The 18,973-nt window shown below is 36.2% G+C and overlaps 1 protein-coding gene across 1 annotated transcript in view; it reads right to left on the bottom strand.

Moving 5' to 3' along the window:
• The window catches only part of ARHGAP42 (Rho GTPase activating protein 42), a 140,260-nt gene that overhangs the window by 48,863 nt on the left and 72,424 nt on the right, over nt 1–18,973 (bottom strand). The window contains exons 5-7 of the mRNA XM_026854282.1: nt 13,023–13,124; nt 8,615–8,725; nt 1,433–1,537 (exon numbers count right to left, since the gene is read on the bottom strand). Coding sequence (XP_026710083.1) covers nt 1,433–1,537; nt 8,615–8,725; nt 13,023–13,124 — 318 coding nt within the window. The remainder of the gene's footprint in view (nt 1–1,432; nt 1,538–8,614; nt 8,726–13,022; nt 13,125–18,973) is intronic.

Here is an 18,973-nt window from a genome sequence, read left to right as displayed (position 1 = left end):
TCTCGACTGAAAAGGAAAATGTTAATAATCTAGGAGGTTTTGCCTTATTTCCCCAAGTGGCATTTTAAATGGGATCTATACCTACATATGAACAACAGGCCTAAAAGGGGAGGGGGCTACAGAGGTCTGCTGCAGATGTTTAACTGCAGCAAAACCTGGAAGAGTTCAGTACTCCTAAGAACACAGATCCACATCAACAGTGCTAATGCAATGCTATCTTCCAACTCTGAGACAACATATGATCCTCCAATAGCAAGATGCTACAGGGAAAATGTCAGCGTTTTATTTTCCAGTATTCCACAGAGAACGTCGGTTGAGCAGAGTAAGGTGCTCTTGTACTCCCAGACCTGTTTCATATTCCCAGTGTTCAGTGTCCAAGGCACTATCCACAAAAGCTGATGTCAGATCTTCTAAACTGTTATAGCTTTGACTCTAGTGAAGCTAAAAAAATTGCTGTTGGGTGAGTAACTTTTCTTGAAAGAATGAAATGGGAAAGAAGTCATGGCAAAGATGCAGCATGTGGAGCAAATGATAGAATTTCTTCACTTTTTTTAATTTGTTCTGTACTTTGATGTTACTTGTCATGAAAAATGTAGGGCTGGCCCAATATTAGTATGCTGAACTTCACTTTTCGCCTTAAAAGCAAATGATAGTGGTTCTAATGCAAACTGGGTGTAAAGATGTTTTCTATCTACTTACTTGTATGTCTTGGAAGTATAACATCTGAGTTACACAGCGAAGTAAATATACACTTGTACACATCAGTTATGATGCATTTGGAAAAGTATGTCGATTAAATGCATTTTTGTTATTTCTGAAAACTGTGGCTTTTTTGGCTCTTACTACTAAATTCAGAATTTAATGTTCATGAAAGCTGCTCACTGTGGAGGAAGGCCCCAGCAATTCTTTGATGCTCCAGAGAACAGCTAGAGAACGGCTTCCCAAGTATGTTTTATATACAGTGGGAACCTAGCATACAGCAGGAAAAGCCTTCTGTGGCAAAATGTGATCTTAAAGAAACAGACTGCATCATTCTATAACAGTTGGAGTATTTTTGGGACATCCACTTACTCCAGAAGATGGGCCCCATTCTCAAGAAAGCATTTACACATGTTTAAACCTATGTGGACTACTCTGTTTTCTAATGAGAACTTGGCTGCTGTCCTGCTTTGCTGGCTCTCGCTCCCAAAATTTTGACCTGGAAATCACAAATTAATTATCTGAAGATTAATTTTTCCAAAGTTATCTGTTGACAGGAATCTTAATTACATTAACCTTACAAAAAAACCCTTTTACCTATTCATATATTAATTTGATTTCAGCTTATAAAAACATTGCAAGATGTAGAGTTTCAATAAAGTGCTAAGAGTCTACATTAATATTCTGAAATTAAATTAGCAAACAAAATGTTGTAAATGCAAATCATCCTTACGTTTTGCAAATTGAACTGCAGTTGCTGCTTGTATGGTGCAAACTCCTGAGCCAGTTCATATCCTTCATGGTAAAATGTAAATAATCCTTGAAGAAAGGCCAAGAGCTGAAAAGGCAAAATTGAGAAGCATTATGTATTTTTAACATGTGGTCTTAATGTGATATAACACAAAGATAACAAAACACACACTAACTTATAAGGAATAGGTATTGCCTGAAGCAGTGAAAAAATAGTTCTTAGCCACTGTTACATACTTTTTCTATTCAGGTGAATATTAGAAAGCAAAAATGAAGGACAGTTGATTTTCTATTAGTTTTCAGCAGAAAAATATGGCAAACCATCAGCAAAAAACATTCTGTGTCTCAGCTCCTGGAACAATCTAAGCTTTCATTACCTGCAACAGCAAAGCTTTGCTGAGCAAGGAATTCATAGTCAGATCTTAAGAAAGAGATGTGCTAAACAGGCTTTTGCGTCATGAAGTTGTGATTTCCATAATAATTTAATTCACTGTCCTAGTCATTTTATCCAGTATTTCAGCTGGAGTCTTTGATGGTATGCATTTTCCAACTTCATACTTTCAGAATTCGAGGTTTTTTTTCTTCAAAATATTTTTTCACTTTCTTCATAGTAATTGCTCGGGCTATGACCTATTTTCCACAAGTGAAACTCTTGAAAGTATGTTTTGATTAGCTTAATACAACACAAGAAATCCAGACTATTTCTTCCTCCTCTGAACAAAATGAAAACTCTATGTGCTATATCTGTGACTGACACCAACAGAACAGCTGTAGTCTGTACATATCCAGGTGAAAATTCTTTCCAAAGTTTGCTTTAAAATTTTAAGTAGTAAAAAGTGTAACTAGATTTTAGCTGTTCAGTTAAAGCATTCCTACCAGCTATTAGTTTTTAAAGCCTTCTAACTTATTCAATTCTAAATTTTAAAAATGTTTTGACATTGCCGTAAGTCATCTTATCTGCTCTTATACAACAAGCATTTAATTTTTTATTATATAGACTGTTTTCTTTGTATATATATTTTAGTTTACAAAAAAAAGAAGTGAAAAAATAAAAAAAGGCGATATTAACTTGGATGTACAATAACAAAAGCTATAACTACAAGACAGATTTATCTTAGTATATTACTGCCATTGAAAAGCCAATCACCTAGGCTAAGTAACTGGCTGTCCAGGCTGCCTCATCTCAGTAAAAACCCACAGGTATTCAAGAGCATATTTCTTTTTTCTTTTTCAGACTTCTCTCTCAGGATGGGATGAATAATCCAATGGAAACATTTATCTCTCTCCATCGATTATTGAAGTAGCCTAGACTCAGGCAACAAAACTGCCATCATTCATATTTAATGCACTTTTCTTTGTGTTACCAGTACTGTAGATTATTGTAAGTGAAACAGCTTAAAAATGTAGCTTTTAGTGTGTTCATATTTTCTTTAAATTTACACTCAGCCCTACTTGAAGAAATGTAGTTAAATTGTTCCTGCCTCCCTCTTTCCTATTGCTAAGAGACTGCTGTACTAAGGTAACACATGTTATTTCAGAGGAATAGCTAAAATACCAATTTGCAATTTTAGAGGCCCATCGATTCCAGACATTCCACATCCTTTAATGAGATGAATTCCACAGTTTGACAGATGAGAGATCAAGGATGCAGCACTCTGAGCAGAGAAGCTAACATGATGACTTGCTGCTACCAGACTGAAGTCTTGCTCTCCCCTTCCTGTTTCTCTTTCCCCTTTCAGTCTTGTCACGCATTCTGCACATCCTTGTGTCAGCTCTGGCATCACTGAGCCCTTCAGTGAGCATCTCTGCCTCAGGAAGCCTGCTGTTCCGCTGCATTAGCAAGTTAAAGCAGTTCGAGGTTAATAGAGCATTTAAGTGCTGGCACAAATAGAAGTGTGAAGACATGGCTGGGAAAAGGACTTCACCCTTGGTTTTTACTGGTATTGCAGGATCAGATGAAACTCTGGTCTCAGACAGAGGTGGTGAAAGCCCATGGCTGCCCAGTAAGTTGGCCACAGAAAATGAAGAACTGAGATCATTGGTCATAAAAGACACTTTTTGTGGGGCCTCTACAAGGGGTGTGAATTCCTGAGCCATATCCTACCACCAAACAAGCAATAAAGGCAATACCATCAAGTGAAGGGCTCTACAGTAAATTGTTTCAGCTTTACATGATCACCTGTCCAGCTAATCATTATTGCAACTAAGGACCTGGCCCTGAAAGTCTCTTACTGGTTATTCAAGGGGCTTTGAAAAAGGTCCAGATATAACATTTTTTCTTAAAAAGCTCTAATTATGTGAACAGATAGAAATAGTTCTATAATTTTAAGGTTTAGAATGCAATTCTAGAAAGAATTACATGAAAGAAATAAAAAGTAAAAAAAAAAAAAAGAAAAAAGAAAAAGTGAAGAAAGAAAAACAGTCTTCCTTTTTTATGAATAAAGTATAAAATAAGGTAATTATAACTAAGGCTTTGCTCTGGCTCCAGCTGTGCAGAGCTCAGTGCCCACAGACTAGATCCAGTTACTCATCAGCGTCCCCAATTACGGCTCCTTCAGATACAGCAGCATGACTAGTCCTGTGCTTACTTTGTGGATTAACTTAACCTGTAAGTATGAGCCTGCTGCAAACCCACCCCTTTCAGCTAAAGATGCACTGCAGGAGTAATATGAGCGCACAGCAAAACTGCAGCTAGACCAGAATGTTAGAACACACCAAAATTACAATAAAAGCACTAGTGGGAAAAAGTTTCAGTATGTCAGCTTATGCTTGAATTTTGAAGATCAGTTTAAAGGGCATTTCAGCAGAATGCACTATAAACTGTTTAAATTTCAGCTTCAATACTTGAAGAAAACCTTTTTCCACAATACAAAACACTTTTACATAGTACACAGAGATATATTGACAAAAAAATACTTAACACAAGATGGCAGCAAAGCTGAATTTATCAGAAAGCACAGAAATAGCAACAAAAAAACCTGAGTAAATTCTGAGTGCATTTTAGTTATAGTACAGTTGTGCATTGCAGAGGATCTGGCCCTGTGATTTACTTGGTCAAATACTCTCTGAGCACTTAGAGAAACAGGAATAAATGAAAAGTGAAAATATTTTATGCAAGCCCTAGACCAGCTTATTCAAGTTCTGTGTTTAAACAACTGTCACTGAGGATGGTATTTGCTTCTATGTATGTGCCACTAGAAAATATGCTGTACCCAATGGGCCTGTGCTGTTAAGGCATCTACACAACCACTCCCCATCAGGACAGGTACAGCCACAGCACTGCATGGAAGAGATACACAGAAGCCAAGGACTTTTGCCCTAAGCTTATGCTCACAGTGGGGTTTTCTTGTTGCTGGTGTTAGAAGTGGTACTGCTGCTAAAGGCAGACTCATCATTTTAAAGATATTTGTACTAAATAATAAAGAAAACTAGTCATTTTTTCTTTGAAAAAAGATGTCCTGAATTGTATTTCAAGGTGGTCTTCAAATGTAAAGAGGTGATTTGTTTCACCAAATATCACATACAATTTCTGATGTGTTCATATCAACAATTTTTCTTTGCAACAAGTGCTTTATAGTTACCTCATTCTGAGTATTTAATTGGTCACATCAATAAAGAGCGAGGTCTGAAGTCAGTAATATAACGCTATTCACTACCCTAGTGCCATGAAGATTTCAACACAGAACCTGAAACAAAATCCAGCTACTTCTTGAGACTTTATTTATTTTTATGTAGAGCTGGTGACCTCAAGTCTGCCTGGTCATTTCATTCTCACAGGAAGACGACCGTACTAAGGTTTTGGATAGGGGAAGGAATTTAACCTTTAGCTTGCAGCACATCAGCCAGAAGTCCCTGTCTCCTTGGTTTCATTTATTTATAAGTAGATAGCACTTATTCATCAGATTAAAGTGAATGTAGTTAATAATGTAGAAAATCCAAGAAAGAGGAAATTGAGTTTAACATCCACAGTGAAGTCTCATGGAACTGCATGCAATTACAAGGAGGGTTTGTTGATGGGTGTTTTTTTTCTCTTTAAATAAACACTTTTAGGGTTTTGTGACATTTAATGGAACACCCCTCGCATTTCAGATAGTTTACCGCTTATGAACTCTGTGTCCTGTTTTCTACAGGCCAAGGAAGTCCTGGCATCGCTGAGGGACAAAGTGGAGCTCTAAGATGGTGTTTGTATTCCTCTTAACAAGCATAACATCCTCAGAAAGTGTCATTGGTTTGGACTAGATTCTCTGGGCCCACAAGGGCAAATCTAGGATGAGAGATTACTGTCACTGCCTTTGCTTTGTTGTTTAATTTGTTGTAAAGTAAATTTTAACACTAATTTGACCTTGAGAAAAAGTTTAAATTGTTTAAATCTTTATGAAAAACTTTAGAGATTTTTTCTTCCTTGGATGCAATCAAGATCTAGGAGGATCATAAACAGGCATCTGTCAGTTACTCACATTAGTACACATCAGCAACACCTTGAAATGAGATGCAGAAAACAGCAGAGAAATCCAAGACCTGTGGAGCAGCTGTAAAAGTCTACTCTAAATATTATAATCCTCTATTCAGAGTATGAGTCATTAGCATTTTGCAGCTTAAAGTCTCTCCTCACTCTCCTCCAGGAAGGAACATAACTCCACTCTTACCAACTTCTACTGTCCTATTGTCCTAGGTGTAACCCACCTGGCAATTTTTGCTAGAATAGTCCTCTCACTCTTGTTTCCCAGACCATCCTTATCTTTTGGCACAAACAAACTGAAGATCTTGGAAAAAGCTCCAGCAGATCATTTGCTTTTGAGTTCTATTCTGATGTCATGAACTTACCATTCCTCCACATGGACACACCCATTTCCTCCTTCACTGCACTAATAGCCTTTTTTTCATTTTGTTAAACTCTCCTTCAAAGAGTCTGTTAGTAACACATCAGACTAAGAATTACATGGAGACATGACACTGAGCTGATAAATCGGAGATAAAAGCAGTACACGCACTAGAGTGCCCCACAACCAGCAGAGCTCCTGAGGAGGAATGTCTATACAGACACACCACCAGGCATCTTCTAGCATCTGAACATCCGTAGAGCACACAGAGGAGAATGAATAATATGGCAATTCTTTTGATATGTGATTTTAAAGTGCTACTCTTTGTCCTTACCTACTTGCATCTGGGAGGATGTGCTCATACTTCCAACAACACTTACATGAACCCTGAAATTTTAGAAAGCCTATTCTGGGACTTTTTTTTTGGTATCATAGTATTGCCGATGTGTATCATTTACTTGGCGTACTTTGCCTTATGGGTTTTAGTGAATGCTTTTTATTCTTGCATGTTGTATGCAACAAACTAGAAAGAAAAAATTAAGAATTTTGAAGGTTCAAAATTTTATAACTGCCGTTGTAATTTAAGCTCCATTTATATTCAGATTGATTAAAAAAATTCACACCTGGAGTCAGAAGACACTGACTGCAAGGGCTATCATTACTCAGTCACCAGAGTATTTCCTGTACCTTCCTCTAGAACATCAAGTAATGACCTATGTGCAAGAAACAGCATACCAGGCTAAAATGCCTACTGATCTGACACAGGATGGCAACTGATCCATGCAAAAATAAATTTTACCTACTGGATGTGTACACATGGTGAAAAAAATACCCAGGTCCACAAGACTGAGTTTACCAGTAACCTCCCCTGCTTGCTTACTCAGTATCAGCACTGATGAATTCATAAATTACTCTTTCATTTTGGTAATTCATAGCTGCTGTTGTGATGGCTGACATCGTGTTGGGACAGCTCCTAGTCAAAAGGATAAAGATCACTATCTCTAGCTAAAATATATAAAATAAAATATATTTTTGCTCTCTGTCTAGCACATAGGATGAAAGATGCCCTATTTTAACTATATATAATTGCACAATAATATTTCCTGATGTACAAAGTCTTCTCAATACAGAAGTTTTCTATTACTTTAAAGGAGCATAAAGTCTCCTATACCAGGGTCAGAGGTAAGTCAAGATGGCTAGATTTTTCCAGTTTTGTAGAAGTAGACAGATACACACTCTGGATTAATCTGTGACAAGTAAAAAAATGTTCTTATTTAGGAATCCAAGCAAGGTTTTAGTCTCTACCATTTGGCAGCTGTAAAGACAGGATTTCTCTAAGTACTGCTTGCTGAATCCAGGTTCATTAGTTTCCATCAATGTCAGATATTCACTATATAATACATTCTCATCTCATGGAAAGGAGGCATCTGAGAAGCTCTTTTTGGTGACACTGGGTGTTAAGAGATCTAATTCAACCTGTTTCACAGTCAAGAGTGCTGCTTTGGTTAGTTACAAGGGAGCTGGAAGATGATGTGGAGAGAGAGAAAAAGTTATACTTGTCATGTTCCTCTTTCACAACTGATGCTCTGCTATGTTCAGTATGCTTAATGGGAAGGGACAGATGACATTGGAAGTTCTGTCAAGGGCTACAGGTACGAACTAAATAAGGCGATTGGCAAGCTAGTCCTGTATGACACGAATGGTAGTAACGCTACTCATATGACAGAAATATGCTAGCACATCATAATGAAGCAGCTTTTGGTACTGACTGACCCAGAAGATAGTTAGGGATGGAGGGCAGAAACAGGATCCAGGAGAAAAACCCAGATCTATATATGGACTTTGAAACACAATTTTATCTTCCTCTTTTATGGAGTCAACATATGCTTGCTTTTATGTGCAAAGTAAACTAAAGACAAATGATTCCAGCAACAAAAAAAAAACCCAACTTACCTATCCTACAGAAAAACTGATTATTCACTTCATTTCATGTGTAACTTGGAAATACATATGTGTGTACTGTCTACATGGAATGTTTAAATCCAAAAACTGGCTCAAAATTTCAGCCATGAAACCATGGTATTAGGAAACGTCCATTACAACATTACATGTTGTCCCATTAAAACATTATGCACACTCCAAGTCATCAGGCACTTCACAGTAGATATGATACTCTTATATAATCCTTTAATAAACATATAAAGTGCCCAAGCCAAGGTCTTAATGTCTATCTATATACAAAAACCTGCAATCACAATTTAAAAAGGGACCAAAAATAAATATTTTAAATTTCATTTTCAGCTTTAAATACAGGTATTCAAAAGAAAATAAAACATAATACTTACAGGTTCTACAAATTCAAATTTCTTTTTCTCTTGTACTTCTTGAATTTTAAAAACATATTCTAGCGATGCTTCATAAAAGTTCTGATGTTCTCTGTCAATCTGTGTATCTGCCTAAAGGACAATATGAAATATAGACAATGTTAATTTGTTCTCACGATTGCTTTAAAAACAGATTTTGTCATTAAGAAACAGATCTTCCATAACATTATTTACAAGTTTCATGGGGTTCAGTCTTCTTCCTGAAAATTAGAATACCTACTTAAAATTCCTCAATGCAAGTTTAAGAAGCTAACACATTTCAGCCTAATGCCTTTTCCCCACTCATGGTTTCCTCTTCCTTTTTGCACTTTAATTTTAGTTTTTAGGACAGCCTGAAGCAAAACAAAGAAAGGTGGCAGCAGGAACTCTGTCGCTGGTATATGGCAAGTTTAGAAAAAGAAATAGAAGAGAATAGGATAGGAATTAAGGAGGGACAAAAAGATAATGATTTCTATTGAAATGTTTGAGTATCACATTAAGTGAAACTCTATCTATTTCTCAGCTTCAAATAACTTCCCAAGATGGTATTTTCTTTCTTAAATAGACTGTCTTTAACAACAACATCTTGTAACTAACATTTTCATAGTATGAGTCACATACTCTTGAAACATAAACATATTTAAGTCCTTAATCTCATAAATCAATTATTTTTCATGTTTTAATTTTCCAATGCCACAACTACAAGGCAATACTTGTCAAACGTATCTGAATAATACCACCCGACATGAAGATACACTACCAAAACAGTGTCTTCTGCACAAACAGCTAAAGAATTAACTCTTATCAGTAGACAGAGTAACAGGCTTTTATCCTCAATTTAAACAAGCCATGGGAGAGGGACCTAACAGACAAGCAGTGTTGTATGTGGATAATGCTTAAAGAAGAGATACAGACTCCATTTTAATGAATCCCTCTTTGTAACAAACCATTTTCTCAAGCAAATCCCCTTTGGGCTGCATTAGTTAGGTTTTATTCTCAGGTCAAAAGAAATTTTATCAAGTATTGGCAATATGAGTAAGAGTAGTTCAGCTATTTCTGATGTAAGCCAGTTAAAATATAGCAGTATACTTCTGTGTATTTTCTAGTTCAATTCTGGCATTAGAAACAACAAATATGGGAAAACTGAAATGTTGTCCTTCCTTGACAGCAAACATACCACAAAAGAGGTTTAGTACTTTTAACAGCACAAATGCCAGAAGTCAGTATTTTCCTTCAGGCAGGACTTGGTCATCAATAGCACCGTATATCATTAACATTGCTTCTTTAGTCAAGGACATGCTACTATCATGATTTGGCTGCACGGACTCTTACCAACATTGATCCACTTCCCTAGCACACTGCCCTAGCACGGGCCCCAGTGATATGTTTCAAATGAATCAGTACTAGCATTTCCTTCCCACGCCTATAAAAACTAATCAGGAAATTAAGTGCACAAACTAATACTATGAAGCAGAAATCACGCACTCAAATCCAACAATCAAGTGCTTTACCAGAGAATTAACACTGCCACGTGCCATTCACATAATGTGTTTGGCTACCGTTTTCTCTGATATTCTGTTAACAGTTTTATTTCTCAAAAGATATATCATGAAAGCAATGGTGCATAGCTGAACAGAACCAGGTGCCACCACTCTGGGACATGATCCAGCAAGCCCTCGCTCACACAAGCTCCATCAATAAGCACTCAAGACAGACCTCAGCTCTCAAATTTAATTGTAAGCAAATAATAGAATCTAGTTTCAGAAATGATCTCTTTCAGGCTTTGACTCAGAAAAAGTATTTAAACGCCTAATTAAATCCATCTCTATCCTGAACAGCATTTAAGCAGATTGTAGTTGTAATGATACTTATGACAACCAAGTGCCATCTCAAATATGGATGGGCTCCTAAATTAAGGCCATAATCACCACTAGTGTATGGGGACTAAATCATCATTTCCAAAATACACCTTCTGTAGAAGCTTATCAATTTGTGTGAACACCGAGGATTTAGATTTGTAAGAATCACTTTGAAAGTTATTTTAAAGTTTCAAAAGCTGAAAGGATTTTCACACGTTTTTCTATGACTTCAAACTGCACATAAAAAAGAAAATATATTTGATGGATATGATTTTGAGTCTTGTATAATATCTAGTTATATTGAGTTATATTTTCATTGATGTAGGGTATCACTAAAATGTATACCAAAACTTCACATAGGCTTAGAGAGTTAATTAACTTTTCCACATCACTCAATTCTATTTTCTGTCCCACTGTGGACTTCAGTAGACAGTGAAAAGACAGTATCATGAAGCTGCTTTTTGATGCTAAAGGAGAAAAATCTAATCATCTATGTAAACTGCATAAGCAGTCTCGCAAGCTCTTAAAATATCCAACACATTTCAATTAGATAAATATATGCAAACCACTCTCTATAGAATATGTTCAGACCATCAAACTTTAGAAGCCTAATTAAGGTGCTCTCAATTGCACTCAAGTGAGACATGTAAAACAGCCCAATATGGTCCAAGAACTACTCCTTGCTCATTCCAGTACTCTTTAACCCACATAGTGTGATGGGATACCAAGAAACTTCAACAATTCAAAAAAACAGTGGATTAAAAAAAAAAAAGTCGTATTTTTCAGTGTGACAATAGCAGTTGAAAAATTGTATTCCCATTTCATTAAATGCATGAGGTTAGCCTGAGGCAAGGTCTTCCCTTCACTTTCAGGGAGCACTAAACCCTGGGTGCCAGCACCACTTGGGTCTTTGCTCGTGCTCTGGCTCTGCTGTGGGCTGCTCCAGTGAACCCTGTCCTGGACACATCGGCTACTCATGGGGCTCACCTGAACCACTCTGGATGTGAATCAACATGTCGGGCCAGGAACTGGTGCTTGGCCTCCTTTTATTTATGATACAGATACAGGCCAAAAGTCTCTCTGGTTAACATTTTTGGTACTGCTCTGCTATTGTACCTTCTGTTTATGATGGGTCTGTGCTGCTGATTCAGCATTCCTATAGCTGCATAAAATTGGGAAGGCAGAAATGAAAAGTTATGCCTTAGATGCTTTACAAATGGGGCATCCAGAAAAGCAAAAAACATCAGCCTCGGTTACAAGATTTTTAAATCCAGAGATGTTACTTAAGGACACAGTGGAAAAATTTATTCTGGTTTTCCATTAGTTTATATACTTGAGCCAAATCCATTGTTATTCTACGACCGTTTATTATATTCACAGTTGTTACTTTTCACTTCAGTTGCTGTTTTTAGACTTTAATTATTCTTATGTCTCAAGAGTAAAATATTTTATTTCATTTTATATTTTATTTCTATTCTAGAGTAAATTGGTGCTTACATTCATTTTTCCACATTTTGATAGGAAATTGATTTATTTTTTTCTCAGCTGGTGCTTAGCCTCTAACAGAACTGCTGCATCAATACACAGATCATTTAAGAAAAGTGAAAGATTTTAAACTTTGACATAAAAGTGGAACAATTGACCAATCCTACATAATTAATATCTTATCTAGATTGGTTATTATAGAGAGAACAATGGCAATTCAGGAATATAAAAATTATTACAAATGTTGAATTGCTAAGCCTCATTCAATTCCAATTATAGTATTATTGGTAAACATGAAAAAATAGCCTACAATTTGTGATAGAGTGATGGTCACATCTTCTGTGAAAACTCCATCTGCAAACTAATCCCCATGATTTAAGAGTCACTGTGATAAGAGTAATCCCATCAAAATAATTTTTTGGCACAAATCCCAAGGTGTCATTGATATCAAATTGCTGGTTTTACTGTAATTTGCCTCAAAGAAAAATCATAATTATTTCTACCAGTATACTGAAAACCCCTGTAATCCTCCTGTTAAACTAGAAGTTTTAATGGATTGCTTTATTTAACAGAAAAGAACTAGCCATACAGACTCTTCAAAGCTGAAGCTGTGGATGCAGTATCAGGGCATGATGCTGCAATCTCAGAATACAGTGAAAAAGGAAAACAGAAGCATAAAAAAGCATCATTAAAGTGATCTCAGTTCAGACTCCCGGATTAACATTTATGTGAAACACAAACATAACTTCATCAAGAAACAAATTAAGTAGCAAAAAAAAGCAAGTAATTAATTGACTTTCACATATACCTTATATAAGTCACATTTTTATTTAATGTAATTCTGTTGTTGTAATCAATAAACGTTAGCTGTACTTGATGTACACAATGTTGGACATGTAGAACATTGAGCCTTGTTAAAATATTTGACTACAAGAAATCACCACAATTTCACATTAACAAAATAGAGCATGTCGTGAAGACAACCTGTTTGTTACAATGATCTCTATGCAAATACGAAAATGGGTAATAATGTGTTTAGTGCTTACATCTTGCAAATGAGATTCTTTCTTCTTTGCTGATAAATTTAAGTGTTTCTCTAGGATGGAATAATACTTCTCACTTTCCTTGTCAAACTTCTTCTTCCCATCCTGAAAAACAAAACATTGCCAAGTGATGTATCTGACTAAATATCCGAGCTAACTTAATTTAAAAAAAAAACCAAACAACCTAACAATAGGTGCCAAAATATGCCTGGTTATAAAGGCATTTTGTTGGTTCCTAGATTTTTAGGGTTCAAATCTGAATTGGGCCTAGGAGGACTGATTCAGTTATTAAATGCAATATTAAGCAGGATTTTTCCCATAAATAATAAACCTATACAACACACTCACATAGTTTCCCATAATAAATACATGAGGTTTTATGTAGGTGGTATCTTGTTAAGCAGACTTTTAATTCAAAATAATCTTTCCCAAGTTTTATAGACGTACCTGCCTGTCACACTGTCTTTGATGAATAAAAACATTGTGGAAGAGGTAGGCGAGTATAACAAATCTGATGATGATATAGGCCTATCTTTTGCATTTAAGACTAATATGCTTATTTTCCACCCACATTCTTAAAATATGAGGATGATGGAAAAGCACAAGGAAAAGGAATTTGTTGCAAAAGGAAATTGGTCCAAAACTCAGTCCAAAAAAACAGTGTTTTGATGGTCTGAATATTTAAGCTTGTCTCATTTAAGAGTTATCCTACCTTTTTCCTTTCCCACTCCTCTTGTTTTTCCCATCATGTGCAGACTATCCTCACACTTCTACCACAAGATTACTTTAATACCTGATAATGCAAAAGAAAGCTACCACCACAAGTAAATTAATAAACAACTTACTCTCTGTAATCTAATTTAGAATTCATATTTCAGAATTTTAAAAATCAGCTATTCTAAAATTTAAACCCAAAGTCGAAGAAAAAGGCAGCTTTCTCAAAAGTTTTTCAATCTTTCAAGAAGTACCAAATTTCAGGAAATAGGAGAGGGTATTAAAATAATTATCCCATCAGAGTAATTATTAATGTTAAAAACATAATTTTTAATTATAAAATTATGTATCCTCTAATTAAGAGGAACTCTCCGACAGTGACTTTTACAATCTTAGATAAGTCCTAATGATTCTTTCTAATGATTACAAGTTTTGAGAAAACAAAACTCAAAATGACTAGTTCTACTTACACATGTGCAAAAAGTATTAATAGTGGAAAAACTAATTAGCGGACATAATTCAGTAACATCAGATCATCTTTGGAATGGTAGTGATTCTTTTCCCAGCCCCTTTTTCCCTAGAAATTGTTATATACAAAACCAAATATAACTAGCCTGCATTGTAGCACCATCCTATTTTTATTTGCTGTATCATGGGAAAGTCAGGTCAGTCAGAGAAATAAGAAATGGAAGGAAGAATTTAACATCATGAATGAAAACTTATTAACCACCTGTAACAACAAACAACTTACTGATTAGCTCCAGTGACTAAAGTTCACAATGATAATTATACTAGGTTATAAAACACATCATATACATTCTATCCTCCAAAAAGTTAAAATATATTTAGTATGAAAAATATGCACAATTCTCATCACCTCACAACAGAATGATCTTCAAAAGACATCATAAGGAAAAGGTGGCATTTGACCCAACAAAATATTAATTAACAATACAGAAAAATTCCCAAATTTCTTCTACATTTAATTGCAGCTATACAGATGAGTAAAAAAAAGGCAAAAAGAAAAAATAAAAGCTTGTATTTTGCCTAGCAAGAGAAAAGAAGATATATGAACAATCTTCCAAACACGTTCTTAAAAAAAAGGGAGAAGAATAATGCAGGACTTGCCAAATGACCCATTAGCCAAAAAATCAACTTTCATGTTGGTTCTACACTGGTTGGTTCTACAGCCACAGTTTGATTGGGGAATACTCAAGTTGCCAGGTCTTTTTGATCAAGCAAGAGTAACCTGAGTATTTCAACATCTCCTGTAGTCACAAACAGAAATTCAGTTTAGTTGACCACACACCACAGATACGTATGTTTTGAATACAAGGTGCAGTTAGATGCATACTGTCTTATCTTCTGAGACAAAGGTGTCAAGGTGCTGGACAAAAAAAATGAACTGGATTATTTGAAAATAATAATAAAAGTAAAATCCAAGTGACACAGGAGGCAAAGTCACCATCTTGAGGAAATCCCCAAATCAAGGGAAAACTCAACTGATGCAACGAAAAACACAAAGAGAAATTACTTTTTAATTTTTTTTCCGTGTCACAAAGGTGAGAGGAGTCAGTCTGATTGCAATATTGAAGTTTTTGGTCAGAAGCTGCTGGAGTTTAGTGGTGGATACACTGTCCAGGAGGCCATCTACTTCAGAAAGTAACTTGCCATGGCCTTTGACAGTGAGGCCTGGGTGCACATGACATATGCTGCACATCTGGGCTTGATGCTGTGCTTCCCTTTGCTGCCTCAGAGGCAAGACTGAAGGAATGAGATGTGGAGACACGGGCAAAGGTCCTGCAGAATTCCCTGTATCAGAGTGGGAATCATCCAGCCCAGCCAGGTCAGCACCAATTCTTTCCCTAACAGACTGATGATATGAGCAGTAAGTATTCCTCTTGCCTCATGAACTATTTCTCTCGCAAATAAGTTGATAAACAGGTAATGGATGATGCAGTCTGGTCAGCCACTTCAGCTCACATTAACGTTATCTTTACTAACAATAGTTGGAAAGAAGTCTGAAGTCTAATCTGCTTGGTGACAGCCAAGGAGAAAGGTATGAAAATGGGACCTGGCCACCTGAAATAGCTCCTCTTCTATTACACAGCACATCAAATACACGTCAATGCCAAGAAGGATCCATTTACACATCTAATGTGTTTCCCAATGCACCAAATCCAGCCGCTTACAGTTTGTGCTAACATCTACAATAAAATCTGTAAATATAAACAGAATAAATAATGTGATATGTAAAAAGAAAAACACAGCAAGTAAATGATCACATCTAAACGATACAACTCGACCAAGAACAAGAAAAAAAATTCAAATAAACTAATTGTGACTGCCAGTCATCTTGTATCTCACATGAAGCTTCATGAAGATCTCTGTGGTACCACCTGTGAGGACACAAGAATTTAAAGGCTCTCTTGGTCTGCCAGTACTGCCAGTCCCCTCTTAGACTGCACCTCTCTGCTGTAACAGATCCGCTCAACCACTACCTTCACAGCTTCTACATGAGTTGTTGAAGAGAAAACTAACAGTTTGGGACTTCCTTGATAGCAGGACAATTTCTGGCCCAAGCACGGTGTCTCCAGGGAAAGCACATCCTGTTAACTTTTTTTTCAGATTTTAACATGACAAAATTTCTCCCTTCAAAGCTAGAAGTGGCCAAAGTAAGGAGAATAAACAGAAACAGACTGAGAATAAAGATCACTTGACAGTTTTAACTGCATTAGTGTCTTTACTTGGTGATACTTTTGGTAATAAGTCTGCAGTGTTACAAGGACAATGTCTCTGGCACTGTACTGATCACTCACAACATATTTCTGGGAAAAGTCTGAAAAACACTGGTCCCAAAAGGCGAATTCCCTTTGCTTGAAAGGTCCTCTGCTATGACAGAAAAACCACATATTTTAATGTAGCAAAGCCTCTGCAAACTGTTTATTTCATAGACATTAACAAAAAGAGATACACTCAGAAGCAGGTGATTCATTTTCTGGAAGAGAAAAACCACTTCGGTTTATGCCAAGACAACTCTCACCTCGCACACTCAGCCGGTGACTCACAGCGCACAGGCGCATCCTAAATGGAGTCACAGACTTACCTCATTCCAGCTTTAGCCTTTTCTTCTGCAACACTCAAAACACTGTCTTAGACACAGCTGCTGCCCAAATTAATCATCTGAATCCTGGTCCCAGCAATCTGTGCCTGTGAGACTGAGAGTCCTGCTTTTCTACATGCCAGGAGGTTTACAAAGAAAGTTTCCATGCAAAACTGTCTCCTCAGTTTTAGGTGGAGAGGATTGCTTAGGAGACAGAGGATTGCTTCTGCCTCTGGATTCCACATTGGATCAAACCCCAGGGAGAAAAAAGATGGATAAGAAAGCTCATACTGTACTGTTACCAGAACAGACAGCACCAGCCATGACACAGAGCATAACATGGCCATTAGGAAGATGCTATTCCTGATATCTGCACTGTGTCTCTTATTCTCTTCAGCCTCCAGATACCTTTTTTCCTTGCACATCCCTCCTGAAAGTAATCCTCATTCTTCCTCTTTGCCCTGGAAACTTATCAATCATTTCTGTCAAAATATCAGCAAGAACATATAAAAAGCCACATGAGATAATTAAGAGGATGCAATTAAAAAATCTAAACACAGAAAAAGAGAAAATACAAAATAATAATCCTCTATGTATTTTACACTGATGTGTAAGTCATCAATACCTTTTGTACAGACCAAGTTGTGCAGACTTTAAACACTGTACATGTGTTTCTATAGTTGTTTAACCATTCTCAGTGCATCAGGTCACTAAGCCTTAAATCAGTTAAAAAATATATACAGTTTTAAATGCTTCAAATTTCTAACAACTCCATTAGAAAAGCCCTTAACCAAATGCTCAGCTTCTAGTATGTAATGGAGTCTTACTAGCTTCCAGTATCTTCTCAAAAGAGTCAAGTCATGTAATACTGGAACCAGGTTTAATTCCTGGTTTTGTTCTCTCCGATTACTTTTCCTCCATAGCTTTATGTCTAAACTTGTAAGGCAATCTCCAAAAAGAGAAAGTTCTCAGAAATATATTTTGCTCAACGTATCGCTAATTACAGATGTGACAGTCAGAAGTATAACTCAAAAGATGTTCTCCTATACCTCTTGTTTTATGGCTGTGAAAAGACCAGACATCAATTAAAAATTAAAAGCTAAATCTTATATCTGTCCCTTCCTGAAATACTTTTACTCTGTTTGTCCCAGAAATCACATTTAAACATTAACATGCTAATCTTTAAAACAAAAAAACCCCTGCACATTTAATTCAGATTCATTTTCAGTAACAATATCCTTGTGCAACCATAAAATAAACATGTTTTGTAAGAGGTGATTTTAAAAGGATCAAGAAAGGAAATGAAAATAGAAAACACTGCAAAGAAACTATTTGGAGAAAAATGTTCAGTGAGAATCCCTTACTTAATTAAGAAACAAGTGAACATTGTGAAACATGGCTGCTATGATTTCTTTTTTTCCCCCCACCCAAAATTAGTACATATTTTTCTCAGCAACTCAAGCTGAGCTGCACAAACTGTAAAAACTTGCACAGAAATGCAATAGTAAGACTTGAATATAGATCAAGTCAGACACATTTGTCAGTGGAAGAAACTGAAGGCAATGTTGAACTCCCTTGAGATCAATAAAGCCACATCCCCTTTCTTTCTCTTTGACAACTGCAAAAATGTTGATATAATAACACACTGGAGATGATTCATTGCTGGAATTTTAGACTTCAGATATATTTTTCAAAGCCACCTTTTTCACTACCTTCCAAAAACAAATTCAAAATGCATTTCTACAAAGTTACTGGAATCTTGTTTACGGTTGTACATTTGGGGGATACTCTTTTACTAAGTAGTAGGACAAAGAAAAGTAAACTAGAAAATAAACTAGACTTAGTCTTGGGAAGACTAGTTTGAGCTCAGATCCTATGGATTTCCTGGAAAATGTGAGATCTCAGAGTTTCACAACACTTCTGAGGAGAAAAGAAATAAATTCACCTTCCATTTTATTTTGCCTGAGGTTTTGCTTAGAATTCTCATGGAGGTGGTTGGTGGGAGTGGGAGATGGGGTTTGTTTGGTTTTAATAAAATTGAAATTATCACAGGTATCAGACTGCATTTTGATAGATGTCTGGATTGGGGGGAGGAATTTCTTTTTGGTAGAGATTTTGATTTGTTATGTCAATGCTC

The sequence above is a fragment of the Athene cunicularia genome (genome assembly GCF_003259725.1).
Source record: "Athene cunicularia isolate RWA chromosome 1 unlocalized genomic scaffold, athCun1 chr1_part1, whole genome shotgun sequence".
NCBI lineage: Eukaryota > Metazoa > Chordata > Aves > Strigiformes > Strigidae > Athene > Athene cunicularia.
The sequence above is the reverse complement of the archived record's forward strand: the minus strand, read 5'-3'. Positions and strand labels throughout refer to the sequence as shown.